The sequence below is a fragment of the Ursus maritimus genome, unplaced genomic scaffold, assembly GCF_017311325.1.
Source record: "Ursus maritimus isolate PB19 unplaced genomic scaffold, ASM1731132v1 scaffold_18, whole genome shotgun sequence".
In the NCBI taxonomy this organism is placed as follows: domain Eukaryota; kingdom Metazoa; phylum Chordata; class Mammalia; order Carnivora; family Ursidae; genus Ursus; species Ursus maritimus.
The window spans coordinates 34,498,563-34,518,559 of NW_024424230.1; the positions used below are offsets into that span (position 1 = coordinate 34,498,563).

The following is a 19,997-nucleotide window of genomic DNA, read 5'->3' on the forward strand; positions in this document are numbered from 1 at the left end:
AGGGGACGAATGAATGCTGTCGGGAGCAGATCTCCCGGCTGCATGTGTGAAACTGGGCAGCAGGGAATGAAGTGAGACCTACTACCCGTGCAGAGCGGCCTGGAAGGAGAGGCAGGTGTCCGGGGACCAAAGTTTGCCGGTGCAGGCGCTTTGTCAGGGGGAGGCAGAGCGCAGCCGGCACGCTCTGGGGCCGGCACCACTCAGGAAAGGCCTTCAGCCGGCTTGGAAGGGGGTAGAATCCAAGCAGGGGCGCGGGGCTCTCTGCTTCTCCCCGCGGAGGCAACTGGCAGAGGCGAGAATTGAGCGCGCGGCGGAAAGGGACGCAGGGGGAGAGCGCGGCGGCTGCGTCACGGGACAACCCGGGCCAGGTCGTCCAGGAGCAGAGCGGCGGCGGAGCGAAGTGAGGGGGCAGTACAGCCAGGGCACCGTAAGGGAGTAGCACGAGATGGGAGTATGGCGGTAAATGAAGCGGGACCTGGCCTGAAGCCTGGGGTCGCGGGGCCGGCCGGCGGGGCGGCCGGGCCGTCGGGGGTGACAGCTCTGGCATTTCGAAGGGCACCCGGGGGCCAGCGCCTGCCTTGACGAGACCTCGGGAGCTCGATAGACTTTCCAAACCTAATTAGTGTTTAATGGTCTGGAGAGACGCCGTATCTGCCGTCACCGGCCGCACCATGCCGTCCGGCTTCAGATTCTTAATTAACCTTTAAGGAGATGGTCTGCTGGTGGCCGCCTGGGGAGTCCACGTGCATCCCCAGGGGCGTGCACACGCCAGGACCCACGGGCTCTCTGGGGACACCGTCCCACGCAAGCGTCTGAGCGTGACTCCAGCCACCCCCCTTGAAGCAAGCTTTGAAAAATGCTCCGGTGCACTCATTCCCAACGAGGTGTGGCCGACTAGGACCACCAGCTCCGGGGAGGGCGGGCAGGCAGCTCTCTGACCCGCTCAGCAGAAAGAAAAGGGAGGGAAAAACGCAGCCCTCGTTAGCCACAGCCGCAGCCTTTAGGGGGCGCAGTCTGTCAGGGAGCCCCGCACTGAGCAAGGCCTCCAGGGCCCTGAAGGGGGTAACCTGGATGCAGGGGGAGGCGCGGGCGTGGGCGGCCACGAAACTGAAGGGGACCTCGACCCCGTGGAGGAGATGGGCTTTAGTCTGTGGGTAGGGGGAGTCCCAAAAGGGTCTCAGGCGGTTCATAGTTCAGAAGTGTTCTGCTTCCTGCAAAGAATGTGGAACCAGGCAGGATGAGGGGACAATCCAGGCAGAGGATGGTAGTGCCTGGAACAGGGTCAGATTCCAACCTGAGGGATCCGAGGGTATTGGAGGGTGTGGGACTGGCCGTTGGTGGTGGCAATGATATTCCTAAAGCCAGACAGCCCCCAGAGGGTGATAGGCTTTGGGCTGGAGGTCACATGTGCCTGTGGGACAGCCAAGGGAGAAGGAGCAAGAGGATCCAGAATGTGACAGGGAAAGAGGGTAGGGATGTGGTCGGAGGTTTGGAATTGCCTCCAGGAGAGTGCAAATTGAAGAGAAGGGGATGGGTGAAGTCTCTGATGGGAGAGAGGGGAGAGGGGTAGGGGCCAGCAGCATGTGGGGGAAGCCAGGTGTTGGATCTGGAAGAGAAGCAGAAGGCGGCACAGTGGAGACAGCTTGGGGGGGGCACCAGCATGGAGAGCAAACCCATGCGCTCCAGGACCCCATCCCACACCCCCCCACCCTACACACACCGCACTCCACATACACCCCACCTCACACAACACACAGCTCACACACCTTATGCACACCCCACAGTCAGCCCCACACACTGCATACGCTTATGTGCACACACGCACACACAAGTCCCCTCACACCTGTGCCACACACTCCCAGTCACCCCCTCCCTCACACATCCACATTCTTGCACACCCGTTCACCCGTCCACCCCCTTCACGCTCTCCTGCCCTTACACACACACACCATCCCACTCACACCTAAGCCTGACACACTCGTGGGCAGCGTCTGTGACCCAGAGACCCTGGCGTGTTCGAGGAGGAGGGCCATGATCGATGCTTATTAACGAAGCTGCCCCGGAGATGGTTAATTGATGATGGTGTGCGGCTGTTGTCTGGAATTTAACCTGGCTCATCATTGAGCCTGTTGGAGGCTGGAGAGCTGTGTTAATTAATGCCAGGAAAACAGACTTGGACGAGCCGGCGGAGCAGCCTCATATTAGAAAACCGAGAGCAAGGGGCAGAGGGAGGGAGGGGGAGAAAGAGGGAGAGAGAGGGGGAGGGAGAGAGAGAGAATGATTAAATCTAAAGCTCAGAGACAAAACAAATTCCAAAAAGCAAATGTCGGTGCCATTTCTAGGATGACTCAGGCTTGTGCTTGGCCGGCATCATCAGGCTGTGGTGTGGGGATTAAGAGCAATTTCCTCTAGATTTGTCATTTACTTGGTGTGGGCTTTGTTTTCTCCTTTAACTTGCCTGGGGACTGACTCTCCAGGCCTCAGACTGAGCACTGAGCCAACTGAGTCCTGTGAGACTGAGCCCAGTGAGACAGGGAGGAGGGGTCCCAGGTCAGGAGAGGGCTGTGGGGAAGGCAGAACTCCTCTCCTGATCCTGGAGGGGACTCAGCCTGGCAACGTGGTCCACAGTCCCAGAGCAACCTCCTGGGACAGGGGTGGGTGGGGAGGGAGGGTCACAACACCTGACTCAGGGCGGGCCGAAGGGAAATGCAGACAGGAAAGTGGCCCTTGGATAACACAGGGGAGGGTCTCTGTCCAGCCTCCAGGGCCCAGGGTGCTCACTCCCCGTCCCAGTCCTGCCCACTCAGCTTAAGAGGCTCAGAGTCTAAATCAGGAAGGCGGGGGTCCCACTGCGGCCTGGGAGAGATCAGATCCAGTGGGAGAGATCCCGGGAGGCCCAGAACTTCACAGCCAAGGGCCCTAGAGAGGTGTGAGCTCTCAGAGGAAGGGCCAGTAAGCGGATGTGAAGGGAGGGCCGTGAGCATGTTTTGGGGGAAGAAACCAATTCTCAGGTCTGCATAGCTGAGGGCAGCCTTGGAACATGGCCTTAACTTGCCTGGTGGAGCTCTGGTACCAGAGTAGGTGAGGGGAACAAAAGGAAGCGGGTTAGGGCTGCAGACCTGACCTCTGTAATCGGCAGAGCTGACCAGCTTGGATTTAGGGCAGCCCTTGCAGGAGGGAGCCCCGCCCCCACCACTGTAGTGTGGGAGCAACTCCTGATGAGCTGAGGGAGGGAATTCCATGTGAATGGGTGGCTGGTGCCCACCAAGTATGAGGCCCTGTGGCTGGGCATTTCGGGACTGGGTTATGCTGCGGCTCTGAGGGCAGAAGGTGTGGTGCGCAGCTGGGGGACAGGAAAGGGCGGGCTTAAACCCCATTTCAGCAAGGCCCTTCTGCATACCTGTGTGAGCTTCTGGAGGGAGGGGCCATGTCCTTGAGGTTTGCTTTGCCGTCTTTGTGCCAGAGACCAGGGGCTGGCGCGCAGAGGTGTTCAGTAAGCACTGGATGGTTGGGGGGAGGGATGGATGGATGAAAGAACAAACTTAGTGGCCCATCAAAGCAATAGGCTCCAGGGGCTCAGTTGGAAGAGCATGCGACTTTTGATCTTGGGATCATGAGTTCGAGCTCTATGTTGGGTGTGGAGATCACTAAAAAAAAATTTTTAAATAAAAATAAATAAATAAAGCAATGGGCTTGAGTATTGGTAGGCTAGGTAGAGAGGACAGACCTGGGGCAGGCGGGGGAGAGACTTCGAGAGGGTAAGGGGGGGCCACAAGTCCCTGAGCTCAGGGTGTTGATGCCTCGGGAAAGCATGGTCTCCCACCCTTCCCCACCAGTCCCCGCTCTTCCCTGGAGGCTGTCCAATCTTTTCAGTTCAATAGGGTCCAAAAGAGAGCCCAAGGGGTAGGAAATGGGAAGGAAAAGAAGTCAAATGTTAGGTATGCCCTCAAAAATAATGGAAATACCCACTAAGAAAGGAGGAGAAGGGGAGGAGTGGGGAGAGGAAGGGAAGGGAAAAGGAGAGAGGAGACAGCTGTTGTTCATTGATTGAGCACTTACTGAATGCCAGGCACTGTGTTGAGAGCTTCACCTGGGCCATCACATGAATCCTGCCACACCATCAGGGGGGCTAGGCCTCTAGGAGGTCAAGCAACTGCCCCATCGCCTATGAGCAAGTAGATGGCTAGGACTGAAATCCAGGCCTCCCAACTAAATCAGGGCTTGTTTCATCCAGAATTACCTATTTACTGCCGTTAAAAACAAAACAAAACAAAAATCACCCCCACCCCAACTCTGAAGAGGGTTAGCGACCCCGCCTTGCCTGGCTGCGCGGGCTAATAAGCCTGGTTTCCACAGCAGCAGGTCTTAATTAGGACTGCAAAGGTCCTCCCACCCTTGCCAGGCAGCCCTGGCTGGTGGGAGCAGGTGAGACAGACATGGGGCTCAGAAACAAAGAGACAGGCTGCCCTTGGCCGTGTGGACCCGAGGGAGCCCTGACTGGTGGGTAGAGGCACGTTAGCCCATCTCTGCGATTTCTCATCTGGCTTCTCATTGTGTCGGTCCTGTCTGCCTTACCCGTCTCAGCCCCGAGAAGCATCCACCCCTACAGATGGCCCCAACCCCGGCCCCATCGCAGTGGGGCGGGGACAAGGGAAACCCAAAAGCTGCCTGGGGAGTCCCTCCCTCCTAGAAACCAAAGGAAGAATCCTTTGATGGCCCCCCAGTGGTGGGGGCGGCACCTCCTTTGTTTGTGCCAACTGGCCCCCTGCCCTGCCTGTGAGGGGAAAGCATTCCGTAAACTTAGATTGCGGAGAGCAAGGAGAGGGGAGAGGGAGAGGAGGGGCGGGGGGCAGCCCCAGGCAGCCCCACCAATAGGCTCTGTCAGTCCTCTGCCCGCCGTTCGCTGTTCGCTGGGCACTGCAGAGCAGAACAGCCTGTTGCATAGCAACTGCCCACGGCCTGTTTGTGGGGCTGGACCACGGAGGCTGCGCGGCCCGCAAAGGGGGCTGCTGGGACGGAGGCTCCGTGCCCCACCCGCCTCCTGAGCACACGCCGAGCTCCCCACCCCGCCGTGCCTGGAGCCGCAGCCAGCCGGCTGAGGCCGCACTCCCCGGAGAGCCCGTCCTCGGCCCCAGCCACTTGGTGCGCTAGGATTCAACCGTCTTCTCCCTCCACGCCCCCTCCCAAGGGGAAGGCGCGCAAGGCAAGGATGGGGCCGGGGCTGAGGGACCGTCTGGATCCTAGCATGAAAGCCCGACTGCGGAAGTTTTACTCCAATCCATCCGATCCATCCTATGTATAAGCCCTGGGCTTCTGCCCTCCCACACGAGGGGCGGGGACCCGGTACCAGACAACGCTGGCCGGCTCCGATCTACACATTCACCAGACGCTTTGCAGGCATCCCTGCTCAGACTCCACTTCCTGAGCACGCCGCCGCAAACTCACTCTTTCTGAACGTGGCGAGCAGGCTCTGTTGTCCCTGCTGGAGACTGACAGGGGACACCACTGCCCACAGCACCAGCTCAGCCCCTCCTGGGGCCACACCCGGTCCCCCTGACTGCCTGTGCACTCACACCCCCAGACTTTTTCCTCATACCCTCTGGCACCCTGCTGGCACCCTGTCTCCTCGGCCCACCCAGGCTTTTTGCCCCTGAATGCCCAGCCCTGGTCCATACCCTACCCACCCCGTGACTTTGCTCATCTGGCTCGCTTGGCCTCTGAGAGGACTGGAGGACATCAGCCACCTCATGTGATCGGCGTAAGGTCTGGAGCTTGGGAAGGACAGGACAACTGTCGCCTGCCACCACCACTTATGCCTCCCAGTCCCCATCCAGGCACATGACGGTAGCCCACGCAGGACTGCATACTCTCATGTCCTGACCCAGAGCCAAAAGGCCCAGGCCTGGATTGGGTCACAGCCATGTCCTTAAGGTTGTCAGGTGTCTGTGCTGCTTCTCGTCCCCCGCCCTTCATCCTCTTGAGGCCCACTTGTGACAGCAGCAAAGTGAGTCCAGAGGTGAGGGCTCAAAAAGTGACAGGTGTGGCTGTGTGGACACAATCACTGAAGTCTCCCTGACCCGGGGGGGGGGGCAGCGGGGCTTAGAACTCTACTCTTTAGACAGGTATGAGAGGAGGTGAGGGTGACAGTAAAGAAGGGGGGGCTTGTAACCAGCACAGAGACAGGGTAAGGCAGCTCTGTGGGTGACCTGGAGGCGGCCTCAAATACTTCGCTGAGGGATAAGCCGAGGGCCTGGGCTGGCGGCCAGCCCCACCCAGGGACCGCTCCTAGCTGGGCGTTCTAAATGAGAAGAGGGGTGAAGAGCTGCTGGGACCTACATGCCGGTTTGTGTCCTGACCCAACAAGCATCAGATGGCCTCTCCAGAGCGGGGAGTGGGAGCAGAAACAGATTTATTAAAAAATCTTATCTGGAGGGTTTGCATTTCAATGGGCTGTGGATTTGCATATTTTAACAATAACCCCGGGTTCTTCTGTCTGGTCTGTGCTCACTGACTGTCTCTCTAAATGAGGCTCGAGGATCGGGGCTTCAACAACCCCTTCCTCATCCAAAGGTACCACAGCCCCACTTTGCTGGAGGGCAGGGCCTTTGGGCCAGAAACAGAGCTGTCCAGCAGGTGGCCACCTCCGGCCCCTGGACACCCCTATTCCAGGGGCATGGCTGAGGCAAGAGGGAACAAGGCCGGGGATGGGGCGTGCGTGGGGTTCTGGGCGTATAGCAGGAAAACAAAATGCAGGTGGGCCTTCCCTCACAAAGAGAAGACAGAGTTGAACAAATAAGTCCACAAGTTTGGGACAATAATGGTCCGTAATCGGGCCACTCGGTGGCAAGGCAATTGAAGGAAAGAATGGGAAGCTTGAAGGAACACTTCATTTGGATTGCGAGGCCCACGGGGAAGCTGAGGCCTGAGGGAGGCGTGGGAGGTAGCCAGGCAGAGAGGGCAGCTAGAGCTGCTGTACCGTGGGTGGCCTTGGGATGGGCCCCCCACGTCCTGGGAGGGGCGCCACCAGCTGGCCTGGCCAGGGTGCGCCTCGGAGACTGGAGGGAGGTCAGAGGTCTCCAGCGAAGGCACATTACCCTCCGCACTAGGTGCTGGGGTGTCCTTAAGTCTGAACATCATGGCGACAGCAGACAGAATTCCTTGAATTTCTAATCCCTCTCTATGGAAGGAACCATATGTGATGTATTAAAGAGATAATTAAAATATTAACATTTTTACAACAAGCTACAAATACTGTGCACTGCTCCTGCCATTCCCCTGCGATCCCTTCTCACTGGCGGACTGTGGAAGCCGTGGGGTGCAGGCTTATTCTTTTATTCCGAGGTTCCTGAAAGCCTACTACGCAGTCCTGGGAATCCACCAGGCATGTGACTCACAATCTGCCTTCCTGGGGCTTTAAACAAATAATTTATCCATTAATTAATTGAATTCCTATTGGCTAAGTGCCGCCAAGGCCAAGTCCTGGTGGAGGGCAGAGTCACTCGGGAGCCACCCACCTAGGTCCCCGTGATCTCATGTGGGAGTTCTCATCTCTGTCCATATTGGGTGGTGGTTTCCTCACCCCCAGCCTTTTATACCAAAGGCTGAGAATTCTCAGTCTATTCTCTCAAAGTTGCCCAAGGTTTATCTTCAAAGGTAAATCTTTGAGTCATAATCTTTCTGTCACAGGAGCAATGCTGAGAACACCTGCTGGTCAAGGGAATGCCTGGTGCCTGGAGTTGGTAGATGGAGAGAACTTCAGGGTGGGGACCCAGATAGGCATCATCTGTGGGATAGCTCCAGGGACACACAGCCCGTGCAGGCATGTAGGCCCCATGCTCAGATGGGTCACACTGGGGTTTAGTACTCTGTAGTCGCCATCTTGAAATTCTTAAAATTTTCTCTTTGTACTTACGTTTCAAGTCAGTGAAGTCTGTGGGATGAAGGAGCATATGTGGGGAGCTTGCGGTCTCTTGCTAGCGGGAGGTTCTGCCTCTTACCATCTGCCCAATCCATGCACATCCTGGGCACCACAAGCCAGCAGTCAGCCCTCTGGGCCCGCCAGCAGTGGCCTGGATGCAGGTTAAGGGAGGCGTGGGTCAGGCCTTCTCACCCAGTGGTACCCCAGGCTGGCAGCACAGTGGCATGTCTGGTTGGACAACAGAGACTATGTCTTAGTAAGGGCAAGCGTCTTGTCCCAGTCCAGCACGTCTTGGCAGAACATTTACAGTACCCTTTAGGGTTGACTGTCTACTGTGGGTTGAGGTAGTGGGTGGCCCCTGAGTGGAGATGAAACCTTGCTTGACTTCCAGGGGGCCCATCCTAGGCTAGGCTAGGTGGCAACATGTCAGTGGGTGGCCAGTGGAAGGGAGAGCCCAGCAGTCCTCAGGCCCAAGATGCCCCCAACCCCCGCCCCGTGTTGCAAGGTGGGGCTCTGGGTACCTGTGAGGATCTCTGTGCCTGAGGGGACTCTCTCTTCCCCCATAGCCTTCCTGAATCTGGCTTGCATTTCTCTCTTCTGGCCTGCTCAAGGCATCCTTCAGGCACAAATCACAAAAAACAAACTAGTAATTTTGGTGATTCTGCAAAGGAGCTAAATGTTCTGATATTTACATTTAAAACTGGCATCACACAAAATAAAGATGAATGGTAGGAGCTATGCTAATAATTTAAAATTTATATTTTTTTTACTTAAAACAACATCAAACAGCAAATAAAAAAGACCATGACAAGCCAAGAAAGAAAGAGACTGTGGAAGAAAGGAAAAACTTTATAGTTTAGTTATTTAACGATGCTTTTCTCCTTGCTTTTTGAACAAGGAGCCCTGCAAAATTCTCTCTCTCTTCCCAGAGCAGTGATGCTTCTGGGTTGGGGCACAGGTATCCCAGTGGGCCCCAGCCCACAGGGTCCGTTGCTTCACTGTTCCCACGACCCTTATGTGTTCTGGGCTGGGGGGGCAGACAACATAATAGCTGAGATCTTTGGGGAGATGAGAACAAACAGTGGGGGCTGATGAGGAACAGGAGCCAGGCTCCTCTCAAGCCCGGGAGGTGGTAGGAAGGGAGAGAGATAAGTGCTACCTTCAGTGAACAAGACAAGAGAGAAATAGACATCGCCACACTACACCATGGCTTGGGGAGAAGTGAGCCCCTCCGGGGAGCAGGGGAGCTGGGTGTCACCAGGCACTCAAACGTCCCAAAGGAGCCTGAAAGGACCCTCGCTCAGCATTGAGGTTTGAACACCCACTCTGGAATTACACTTGGGGACTCAGCTGCTGGGTGGAGAGCACCCTGGCCATCCCCATAGGCCACCACCGTCATCTCTGCCACCCCAACCATCCTCTGCCCACCCCAGCACTGTGCAGGGCATCAGTCCAGACCTTCCAAGGCACTTCTGGGTCACAGACTGGAAAGCAACATGGAGGATGACGTTTATGGAGAGGCTACTATGCAGAAGGAACGATACCAGTTTCCTCCTTTATCTTGTTTATTTTCAGTCTCCAGCCGAAATGAATTCTTTGAAGATGTCTGTAATGTCCTCCAAGTACTACTCAAACATGCGCGTGCACACACACACACACACACACACACACACACCAGGGGAGCTTAGTCCTATGTTAGGGTCTAGGGGGTCTGTGAGTTGGAAACTGGGTCCCTACTCCTCCTTGAGAAACAAGTGCCTCTCTGTTTCAGTCTGTCACACACACATAATACACACACACACACACACACACGTGCACAAGAGGGGAGAGAGAGAGCTCACAAAATAGTACAAGGCCATGTGTGACCAAGGGAGCCAAGAGATAACCAGGGAAAGACTTCTTGGAAGAGAATTGTTGTTGAGAATGGCCAGTGAGGGGTGACAGAGAACTTTCCAGGTCCTTTTATTTCTGAAACAGCTCTGGGTCAGCTGCCCAGGAGCCCGGTGTGAAGCAGAGGCCTCAGGTGCCTGAGAAGGCAGGTGGAGGGCCCTAAGAATCCTGATGGTGCAGGGCTGTCCCAAGTGAAGCCAGGGCAAGTTCACAAGTGGATGTCCCCAGGGCTCTTGCCAGTACTGGCTTAAGCAGTAAAGGGCCAAGGGGCTCAGCTCCTGTCCCCCAATCTCCATGTCAGCTCTCAGGAAGATAATTGCATCAGAGGGGAAGCTGGGTGAAGTCGGTCCCTTCCTGATCTGGTGACAGAACACATCTGGGCACTAAGGGATCGGTGGCCCCCCCTGCAGGCTGGCCCTGTTCTGGTGGGGTGTTCATTTCAGCCTCAGGGAGCTCCTTGTGGGGCAGGGAAGAGGAGACACACAGACAGGAAAATGGCCCTCACACAGGAACCAGCCCAGAAGCCCAGTCCAGGTTGCGCCCAGGACAAGGAAAGGTGTATCTGGAACCCGGGGTTAATCAAGGCCAGCTTCTCAGATGGGGAAGGGATACTTCTGTACCCTGGCCCACAGGGGGCGGCAGACATCTGTGGGTGGTAGAGGTGATGGGGGAACGCGTTAGAAGGAGGGGATATGAGAAGGGGAGGGGAGGTCAAGAAAGAGCCAGGCTGGCCTGTCTGTCAATTCTTCTGCCTGCTCACTGGCCACAGACCTCTCTTTCCGCAAGGAGCCACGTTGGACAGACAGGTGAAGCCTTTGGACCAGCTCAATCATCGTATTTATTCTAATTGTATCGTAATCGTCCCCAAGGAGCCTGGTTCAAATGAGCTTGACATTATTAAAATTTTAATGCCCAGTTTTCATAGCTGAATGAATATTTAAAGGGTATGTCCTAGCTTAAGTTATGATGATGAAGAAATTAATGGAATGTCTTGTTTAATGCATGGATATGTGTTGATGCAAAAAGTGGCAGAGATGGGGAGGGGAAGGGGAGGCAGAACCGGCAGAGAAAGCCACCCGCCAGCCCTCTGCTGCAGTAGGGACAAGGAGGACCCCAAAACCAGGGCCACGACCACTCGCTCCCCGTGACAGAACCCCAAGTTGGAAGCAGAAACACAGTAAAAGAGTTAGTCCCTGAAGGACTGACCCCAGAAGCTTCAGGGTGCATTTAGGAAGCTGTTCCCAACNCACCCGCCCACCCCGCCCCTCTGCAGGCATGTGGAGGCACAACCCAGGTGGAAGGCCACAGAGGGACGCAGACGACACCTCAGAAAGGGAATCAGCAAGGAGGATACCTGCACCCCAGCCCAGGTCCCACCAGCCCCCAGTCCCCAGCCCCAGTCCCTCCTGGAAAGATAATACAGTGACCAAGGGGGTAGCTGGACAGAAGAACAACAGACAGGGGAGAAGAAAGGCTCCAAGAAGCAGGCTCCAGCGTCCTTGAAGTATGCTGTTCACCTGTAAGGGACAGCTTGGGGCCATGCGGCCGGCGGCTCCGTGTGGCCAGGGTCTGAGGGTGCAAAGTTCAAAGAAGGACAAGGCGGCAGTGCCCCTCCCACCGTCCTACCGGTCACCCTCTCTCACTGCTCCCTTCCTCGCCGGCCATCTCTGCGGTGGGGCGCAGCCTCCTCTCCCCAGGACAGGCTCGCGCTGCCCACTCCCCCTCCTCAGCGCAGAACCAGTGCTTGGTGAGGTTGGACAGGGCCGGAGTCTGGAACAGGGAAGAGAGACACTGGCCAAGGGAGAAGATCTCCCTCCAGGCCCGAGGCGTCTGTACGGAACCTGCTTCACCTGAGAAATCTTCCCAACCAAGCCTGACACCTTCTTTCTGCTGAGAATTAAGAAAGCACTGGGCTGTATTTTATCTCTCCATCAAGACTGACACCTCTCCGACAGCCCCGCAAAGGCTCTCTGGATGCTGACCATCCCTAGATCATAATAAAACATGAAAAATGACCCCAGGAGCCACAGGTCCCCGGAACCAGTTCAGCTCCAGTCCACCCGTCTGTGGAGCACCCTGTGGGTGCCTCGCCCCTGGCTGAGGGCAGGCGGGAAGCCGGAGGAGCCCCCGGACCCCTGCTGCCAGGGAGCCACAGTCCAACTGGAGCGGAGCACTGAGTCCTGGAGGAGGTCAGGGAGGGCTGGGGTGGGGCTGGGGGGCTGGAAGGGCTGGAAATGAGGCCTAAGTCCATTAGCCTGGAGCAGAGTATTCTCGAATGCCCACATACCAAGGATGGAGGACAGGATGACTGTCTGGGGGTGGGATACGCCCTGAGGTGGAAGGCTCCACACACAGGCAGATTCCACTGGCCCTGTTTAATTTACCTTGTTTAATTTAGGGGTGTTCCAGGAAGGAGGGACATTCTAGAAGAGGGTTGGATACTGAATCCCAGAAAGCACTGGACAAGAAACCAGGAGGACCCTGGCTCCCTCCTGGAGCCCTTTCCCCAGAGCCAGAAGCCCTGCTCAGCGTTCTGTGTCCTTTGCTCAAGATCTGCAAAGGAGGCTGTTTATGGGGAGGGGGGGGATCCAGGACCCCCTAAATGAAGCCTGGAACTTCACTATGTCTCTCTTCCTTCTCCCTGTGATTAGAGCTTTCTGTAACACCTCTGTCTCCTCTCTAGCGGAGCTTACGTACAAAGTAGCTTTTTTCCCCTCAACTCCATAAGGTGCCAGGTCTTGTGGCAAACGATGATGCTCCGACCCCATCTTGGTGGGCTGGCCTCCAGAGTCCCGTCTTGACCCCGTGGGCCACCTGTGTCTCATTTCCTCTGCTCCATGCCCTGCCTCCCGCCTCTCTGTCCTTCCTCGTGGTGGCTCTGTCCTTCCCCTGGCCTTGTCTTCACCTTGCTGAGTCACGGGCACCCACACTCCCCCACCCACTCGTCTTGACGCAGCCACAACTCACTTCGAATCCTAGACCAGAAGGCCCGAGGAAGCTTGTCACTGGCTGCTCCAGCCTCCGCACACGAGGGGACCTGGCAGCAGAAAGTCACCCGGTGCAGGCCGGAGGCGGAGAGAGAGCCCCGGCTGACTCGGCTCCCTGGGCTCACCTTGCCATGGGGCGGCTCCGCCTCAGCGTCTCCATCTACGCAATGGGGGTGCCAGTCCCTGCCCTGTCCGCCTGTCAGCGTGGGTTTGTGTGAGAAGTGAAAATGCAGTGAGGGTTGAGGGAGGTACTTGACCGGCAAAAGCACAGGAAAAAACATAAAGTAGGATTCCCTTTGCGTGATTCCTCCCGTTTTTATTGTCTGAAATATCTTGGGGCCTCAGGGCTGGCGAGCCCACCCCGTAGCCTCCAGCAGCAGGAGGATTAAAGACCAGCGCCGAGCGGCGATGCTTGGAGTTCAGAGACCCCTAGTGGCCTGATCGAGGCACTGAAGTGAATCAGAGAGAGACGCAGAGGCTTCCGGGAGGCCTGGGAGGTCAGGCCGTGTCCTGGTGTCCTCCTGGCCCCTAGATACCGTGGGAGACGAGGAGCTGTGCCCACTCCACATACCCCCCAAGGGGAGAGCGCTAGGGGTGGTCAGGAGCCACAGCCCTGAGCCCAGCTCCAAGCAGGAGCTGGGTGGCCCAGAGCCTCAGCACCCCGGAGGCCCACAGCCCACATCTGTGAGATGGCACGGGGTGGCCAGAGACCAGCCCTTTTGGCAAAGCCAGCTGTCTGCGGTGAACCAGGGCTGGCCAGAGTTGCGCCGTGGGGACACCTCCAATTCTAACGTCACAGGCTAGCGAGAGTAGCTCAAAGCTGGGAGGGAGACACCCCAGAGTACGCAACCCAGAGAAAGCCTCCTGAAACAGTGGAGCCCCGGGGACTGCACGGGCCAGGGGAGAGGGGTGGGGCTCAGTGCAGCTGCATGGGGACAGCAGTGGCGTGGGTGTGCGTGTCCATGGGTGCGGTCCGTGTGGCTCGGTCCCTATGAACACCTGTGTCCCTTTGGGCGTGGGTGTCTGCCCTCTCACTGCCAGGCCTGCTCTGACACTGTCCCCTGTGTTCTGTTGCAGATGAACCGGCCGATCCAGGTGAAGCCAGCGGACAGCGAGAGCCGAGGAGGTAGTAGCTGCCTGCGCCAGCCCCCTTCACGTGAGGGCTCACTTGTCTCTGCCCCCCCCCCCACCCAGCCCTCCTTCCCTCTCCGTCTCCCTGACGCAGTGATGCAGCGACTCCCTGCCATTGCCTCCTGCCCTAGGGACCTCACTGCTGGGAGCTGGGACAGGGCTTTGGAGCCCTGAGTGACTGGTGTGGGGACAGAGTGAAGGGAAGCGAGGAGTGATTGGGGTCTGCCAGATGGTGGGATTCCTTCCTTTCAGTAAGTAAACAAGTAGCATGTCCTGGGGCACTCTTCTGCCTCCTTTAGGAACCCCAGAAGGGGTGGGCACCTCCATGTCGCCAAGGAAACCCCCCTACAATGGAGAATGAGCAGTTGAAAGGGTGCCAGGCTGGGAGAGAGGAAGTGGATTGTGGCCCTGCCCTGGGAAGGTGCAGGACACAGTGGGCAAACCTGAGAAGGGCCGCTGGGGGGGGATTTGGGACCGCTGAGGTCAATCAAGATCCTGGAGATAGATCTAGGTGGACAGGGAGATGTCTGGAAGCAGACAGAGTGGGTGGGAGGGCACAGCCACACCCCATAAGCTCAGAGCCCCACTCCCCAAGGAAGGCTCTGTCCCCACCACCAGTGAGGGCCTGCTGCCACTGCCCACGGAGCCTGCACCAGCACGGGCTCCTGGCTCCCTTCGCCAAGCACGTCCACCCCGGGTTCCGGCCTGGTCCGGTCACTTCCCTCGTGGCTTAGACAGGCACTGCGCAATTTCTCTCTCCCCTATCCTCCCTCCCTACGAAAAGTGTTCTAGGAAATTAAGAGCAAAAAGGAAAATAGGCAAAACCTACTTGCAAATTCAGAGGCAAGGTCCTCGTCCGAGAGAACTGTAGTGTTCTCTCAGGGCCTGCCTGCCTGCCCCTGAGACCTGCGGTCCTTCCTGCTCGGGCTGCTCCCCTCTGGATCCTAGCAGGACCCTGACCTGGGCACAAGGCCTCTATGCCAAGGGCCCTCCTGACTTGGGCCTCAAATCTCACCCGCCCGCTACCCCAAGCCCAGGTGGGATCTTGGTGCTGCCCAAAGGGGCCCCATGACCCCAGGCACTGACACACCTCCCTCTGGCCTTCCGAGAGCTTCCCATCCCGAGGACCCTGAGAGCGGAGGTGGGTCAGTTGAGAGGTAAAAATGGCTCAGGTGTAAAGGGCCCAGGCAGGCGATACATACCTGGTTCCCGTGGTTTGCTCCTTCCCCGTTCCTGGCCATGCAATGACTGTGGTTTGCTGTGCGCCCAGAGGCCCCTCAAATACCCAGCTCTAGGCATCCTTGCTCTGGTGGGAAGGGGAGGACTGTCCCTCTTCACGCAGTACTTCTCATCTCCGAGAGAGAGACCGTCTCTGGGAGGCATGCCATGACTCAAGGGCCACACGCGTTCAGGTAGCAGGGCCAGGATGCGGTGGAGAGCCCCTGTCCCTGGGGGGGGGGGGGGTTCCGGGCCAAGCGTAGCCTGAACAGTAAGTGGCACCCGCAGTCCCAGCAAAAGGGCCCCTGAAGTGAGGGCAGCCAGACAGCTTGGAGGAGACGGCGCCTGAGCTGGCCTTGAAGTAGGGGAGTTTCCGCACCTGGAAAACAAGTCGGGGTGGCATGAAAAAGGCCCACGGGGGGGCTCCTGCGGGGGATCAGGGGGCCCCTCGGGTGCAGACCAGCCAGCTCAGAGTCCAGTCAGTTTTCTCCAGGCCCAGAGTGCGGTGTCAGAAACACCATGCCCAGCGAGGCCACACTGAACTCAAACGCAAACCCCTTTCTCTTCACTTGCCTTGGAGGCAATAGCTCTCTGACTCCAAGTTGCTAACCTCATCTCCTTTCTCCCATATATCTCCTGCCACTGACACTTGCCCCAAACCAGATTAATCAGCTCTTTTATTCTTCCTGCAGTGGAAAGGGGGGGGAAAAGAGCCAAACCTAAACATCTATCTATTAATTGCATATTCAATATTAAACAGTGAGATGATCCTGAGTCAGCACTACCACCAAGCTATTTAACAAAAAAAAAAAGTTTAAAATAATTTAATATCCATTAAATTCTTCTTCTGGTGCGAAGAGGATGGGGAAGAGGTGAACGTTAAAAAAGATGAAAGAAATGGGAGCAGAGAAGGGTATGGATAGCGGCTGAGGGAAGAAGAGCAGGGTCTCAGGTGAGGGAGGTGGGGCCAGGCTGAATACGGAGCCCCGAGGCCAACCCATGAGACAGGAGACACCACGGTGGTCATCAAAGAAGAGAGCTCACTGTGGCCTGGAGCAGGCAGGGAGGGCTTCCTGGAGGGACCAAGAAGTGTAGACTTGGTGGAAAACAGTGAGGACAGGAAGTGAAAATTGGGCCCTGAACACAAGGCCAAGGGGCTGGGCTTGTCTCCATCAAAGCAGGAGCCACGGATCCTGGTGGGGGGACCAGGCAGAGAGAGGGCATCACAGCTGTGATGTCCCTGCGCAGGCAGAGAGGAGCTGGCCCCTGCTTCCCCACCGAGAGTTAGGCAGGGAAGGGGCCTTCTCTCCGCGAGGAAGGTCCTGTTAACCCCACAAAGCTCACCAGAGTAAGTTATATTCAAACTGAGCCACCCTCAAATAAGCAAACCAATTCATTAACCAGAGGAATGAGGCAGGCTGGGGACAGAGAGGAGCCTGGTGGAGGGTACCCCCACCTGCCCTGGCCATCTCAGAGGCAAGGACCCTCCCTCCAGGGCAAGGGCATGCACTGGTGTGCCTTTGTCCCGGCAGACAGGTGTAGACTGCCCCATGAGCTGGTTCGTGGTCAGCATCTGAATTGGGCGCCATGGCGGCAGGGGCCCCCCAGCCTCTGGGTTTCACTCTCAGCATCTAGATGAGTGCCCCCAGTGCGCTGCCCTATAGCCCTGACCTTCCTTCTCCTCCTCCCTGGTCTCAGCCCAGGGGAGAACTAAGGCCGGAAGACAGTACAACCCACCCACCCCCGCCCCCCAGGCAAAGGAGGCTCCTGTACCCGGGCATGGGTGCTCCTTTCAGGGAGTCAGGCTCTCAGGGTCCTGGCCTTAGCAAACCTGCTTGGGGCCCCCCTGGGCTGAACTGGAGGAGGCTGGGGCTGGAGAGTGCGCCCACCTCCCTGAAAGGGCCCAAGAAGGAGCCCTTGAAGAGGAAGAAGTGGCTGAGGTCTGGGCCAGGTGTGGCCGACTTTGGCCTGATCCCACCCCACCACTCCCAGACCCACACCCCATCGCCAGAAGCCACCTACCTCTTCTCAGCAACCATCGACGGGTCGCAAGGGTTAGTTCCTGTGGGCCTTATCCAGGCTGTGTTTGGAAGAGCCCAGGAACGCAACCACGCACCTGCACACCCAACACCCCCAACATGCCGTACCCCACACTGACAAAGGCACCCACAGGCCCACATGTGCTCCTGGTAAGGTGGAAAACAAACATCCCCCACCAGGGACACAGTGGCAGGGGGATGGAGCACAAACCGGGCCACCTGATTTTATCTCATCAACATGAAATGACAGAAAAAACAGCAACATGGGGGGCTGAGGAGCTGGAGGAGTTAGGAAGCAAGATGACTTGGGAGGCAGTCCCAGGAAAGAGGGGATTCAGGGTTGCTGAGGGGCTGCCCATCCTTCAGAAGGGGGCAGGCGTGGCACTGGGGAGCCCCTCCAGAGGGAACGTGAGCAAGGCTGAAAACAGTCTCCTAGGGTCTATCGCCACGGTCACCCTTCCACAGCACCTGGAACTGGAAACCACACACACACACACACACACACACTCCAGAGGACTCTGGCTTTGCTGGGATGTGTGAGGCCCTAGCGGGGAGGGACTGCGGAGTCCCCTTCCTGGCCCATTCAGGGAGGCTTGAGGCCCAGAGAAGAGGGGCCAAAGGGGCAGCTGTCACTGAACCCAAGGGTGGAGGCTCCCTGCTTGGAGGCCAGGTGATCGTGGAGGGTGGACACAGGCAGGAGGGCTGAGCTCCCTATTACAAAGTCCTGTTGTTCTGCCGCTGGCTAAGGGCCTGGGGGAAGCTTGGAGAGATATAGGAGGATGGCTTTGAGCTGCAGCCATGAAGGGGACCCCAGCGGGGTTGTTACAGTAAGTTACTATATAGGGACCCCCTAGGGAAGCTTCTAGAGGGTGAAGGAGCTTCTTTTATGTGTCCCCCTGCTCACCAAGTCCTTCAGAATCTTGGGTTGAAGGACCCCACAGCAGTTTCCATTCCTGTCCTCCCTCTCCCTCTCCAGACCTGGGAGCCCCTGTCTGCCTCCCTCCCCCAGCTCAGTCTCTGCCTTCCTCTCAGTCTGTCTGCAGGGTGGGGGGAGCATCAGCCATGTGTGTGTTTTGGGGGGATTGTTGCAGAGAGGAGCTGGGCAGGGCCAGGAATGCACGGGAGGGCTGGGGACAGGTGCGACAGCCTGAGAGTCATTCCGTGTGCACTGGGTCCCTGAGGCAGGTGCGGGTCGGTCAGTTAGCCAGGCGGCGGTCCTGCGGCCCATCGCTGCTCCCCCGTTCATTTATGGGCATCTTCAGGGCTGCCGTACCCCTCACCGTGGCCGGCACTCATGTAGCGGCGGAGTCCCGCCGGGCTGGCTAATGAGGTTGGACACAATGCATGTGAATGTGGTTCTGAGGCCCTCCCCGAGGCCACGTTCCCCATCATAAAACCGTGGCTGATTCTGTCCTCCCAGCCCCTCCACCATCTGTAGCCGCATCGGTTCCTGCGGCTTTTTAAATCCTATTAAGTTCCTCATTTCTCCTCCGAGCATTATTTTATTTCTAAACAGACACAGTGAATGTGCTAGAGGAGGCCAGGGAGCCCAGCTGAGGGGCGTGGGCAGCTCCCTGCTGCTGCCAGGTCCTGGGGCCCCCAGAGACCTGTGGCCACACTGTTGACTTCCCCAGGTTGGTGCGTCCCTTCCAGACTTTTCTAGCTATTTAGTCCATACTCTAAGTTGGCAATTTAGCGAGCGATAGAGGAAATAGATGTGCAGGCTGGTTAGTCCTGCCGCATGAAAATTCAATAGAAGTTTCAATTTTCGAGTCTTAGATGGCAACAAATGTCTCACTGACAAAAGCTTCTGGGTAGACAGAAACCCCTCGGGATTCTGTTAGGAACCCTTGGCCCAGGTGAGACAGGGTACACAGAAAAGAAAAGCTAAGGGCAGGGAGGGGCACAGCGAATTGGAGATTAGTCTGAAATTCTACCAAGACAGTAGGAAACAAGTTTAAAAAAAGGAAACCTATTACTCTAGACAGCCCCCGACTGGAGATGCAGTGCAGTGGGAGGGGGGCGGAAGGTGTGAGAAAAGGCTTGCAGACCAGTGCGCACTCCCTGTGGGGACCTCCTGGGTGAGGCTCCCCTGGGGGTGGGATAGGGTGGGGAGAGACCCAGGCCAAAGAACGCCCTCCTTTGTGCGGTTGTGTCCCACAGCCCAAGCCCCTCCACCTCTGTCCCCGTGTATCCCCTTTGGGGCATCCGGAGCCTCCCCCTGGGTCCAGCACATCCTACCTCCACTTTGGGACTCCTGGTTTGTGCCCTGCCTTAGAGACCCCAAAAGGAGCAAAGCTAACCCCAGGCCAGCCCAGAGGATGAGATCCTGGGCCAAGAAGGAGTCCAGTGACTGGGGACCCAAAACTGCACCTCAGAGCAGGAAAGACTCTATCCTCACCAGCCCCTACACTTCCTGTGTCCCCATAGAAGCCCCTGGAAGCTGGGCAGTGTGTCTACTCCATTGTGCTTATGTGTGAATGTGTATGTGTTGAGGGAGAGCACTTCCTTATCCACCTGCCCCCCCTCCACCAGACCCTGCAGACCCCAGTATCCTTAGCTCTTGGGGACCGCGACATCACCATCCCCCCTTCCACAGCCATGTGTGGCCCAGGGATGAGCAAGGGTTCATGGGGAAACTTTGGCTGGAGGATGGCTAACTGCCTTGTTGGCCAGGACATGGAACTCCAAAGCCTGGAGAGCCCTGGAGCCATGTGTCCACCCTCCCCCAAGAGTCGGCTTCTCACCCCTCCCCTCCTGTTTTAAAAACTATCAAGAAGAAAAGCAACTCCACCGTCCATCTTGGCCTCCTTC

At 57.3% G+C, this 19,997-nt stretch overlaps 1 protein-coding gene across 13 annotated transcripts in view; it reads left to right on the forward strand.

Moving 5' to 3' along the window:
• CELF4 (CUGBP Elav-like family member 4) overlaps nucleotides 1–19,997 on the forward strand; it is a 293,166-nt gene that overhangs the window by 208,424 nt on the left and 64,745 nt on the right. For 8 of the 13 annotated variants that reach the window (XM_040632572.1, XM_040632578.1, XM_040632573.1 and 5 more), the window contains exon 3: nucleotides 13,873–13,921. In XM_040632572.1, coding sequence (XP_040488506.1) covers nucleotides 13,873–13,921 — 49 coding nt within the window. Of the gene's footprint in view, nucleotides 1–13,872; nucleotides 13,952–19,997 lie in introns of all 13 variants that reach the window. The other 5 variants (XM_040632567.1, XM_040632570.1, XM_040632569.1 and 2 more) reach the window with 1 other exon arrangement.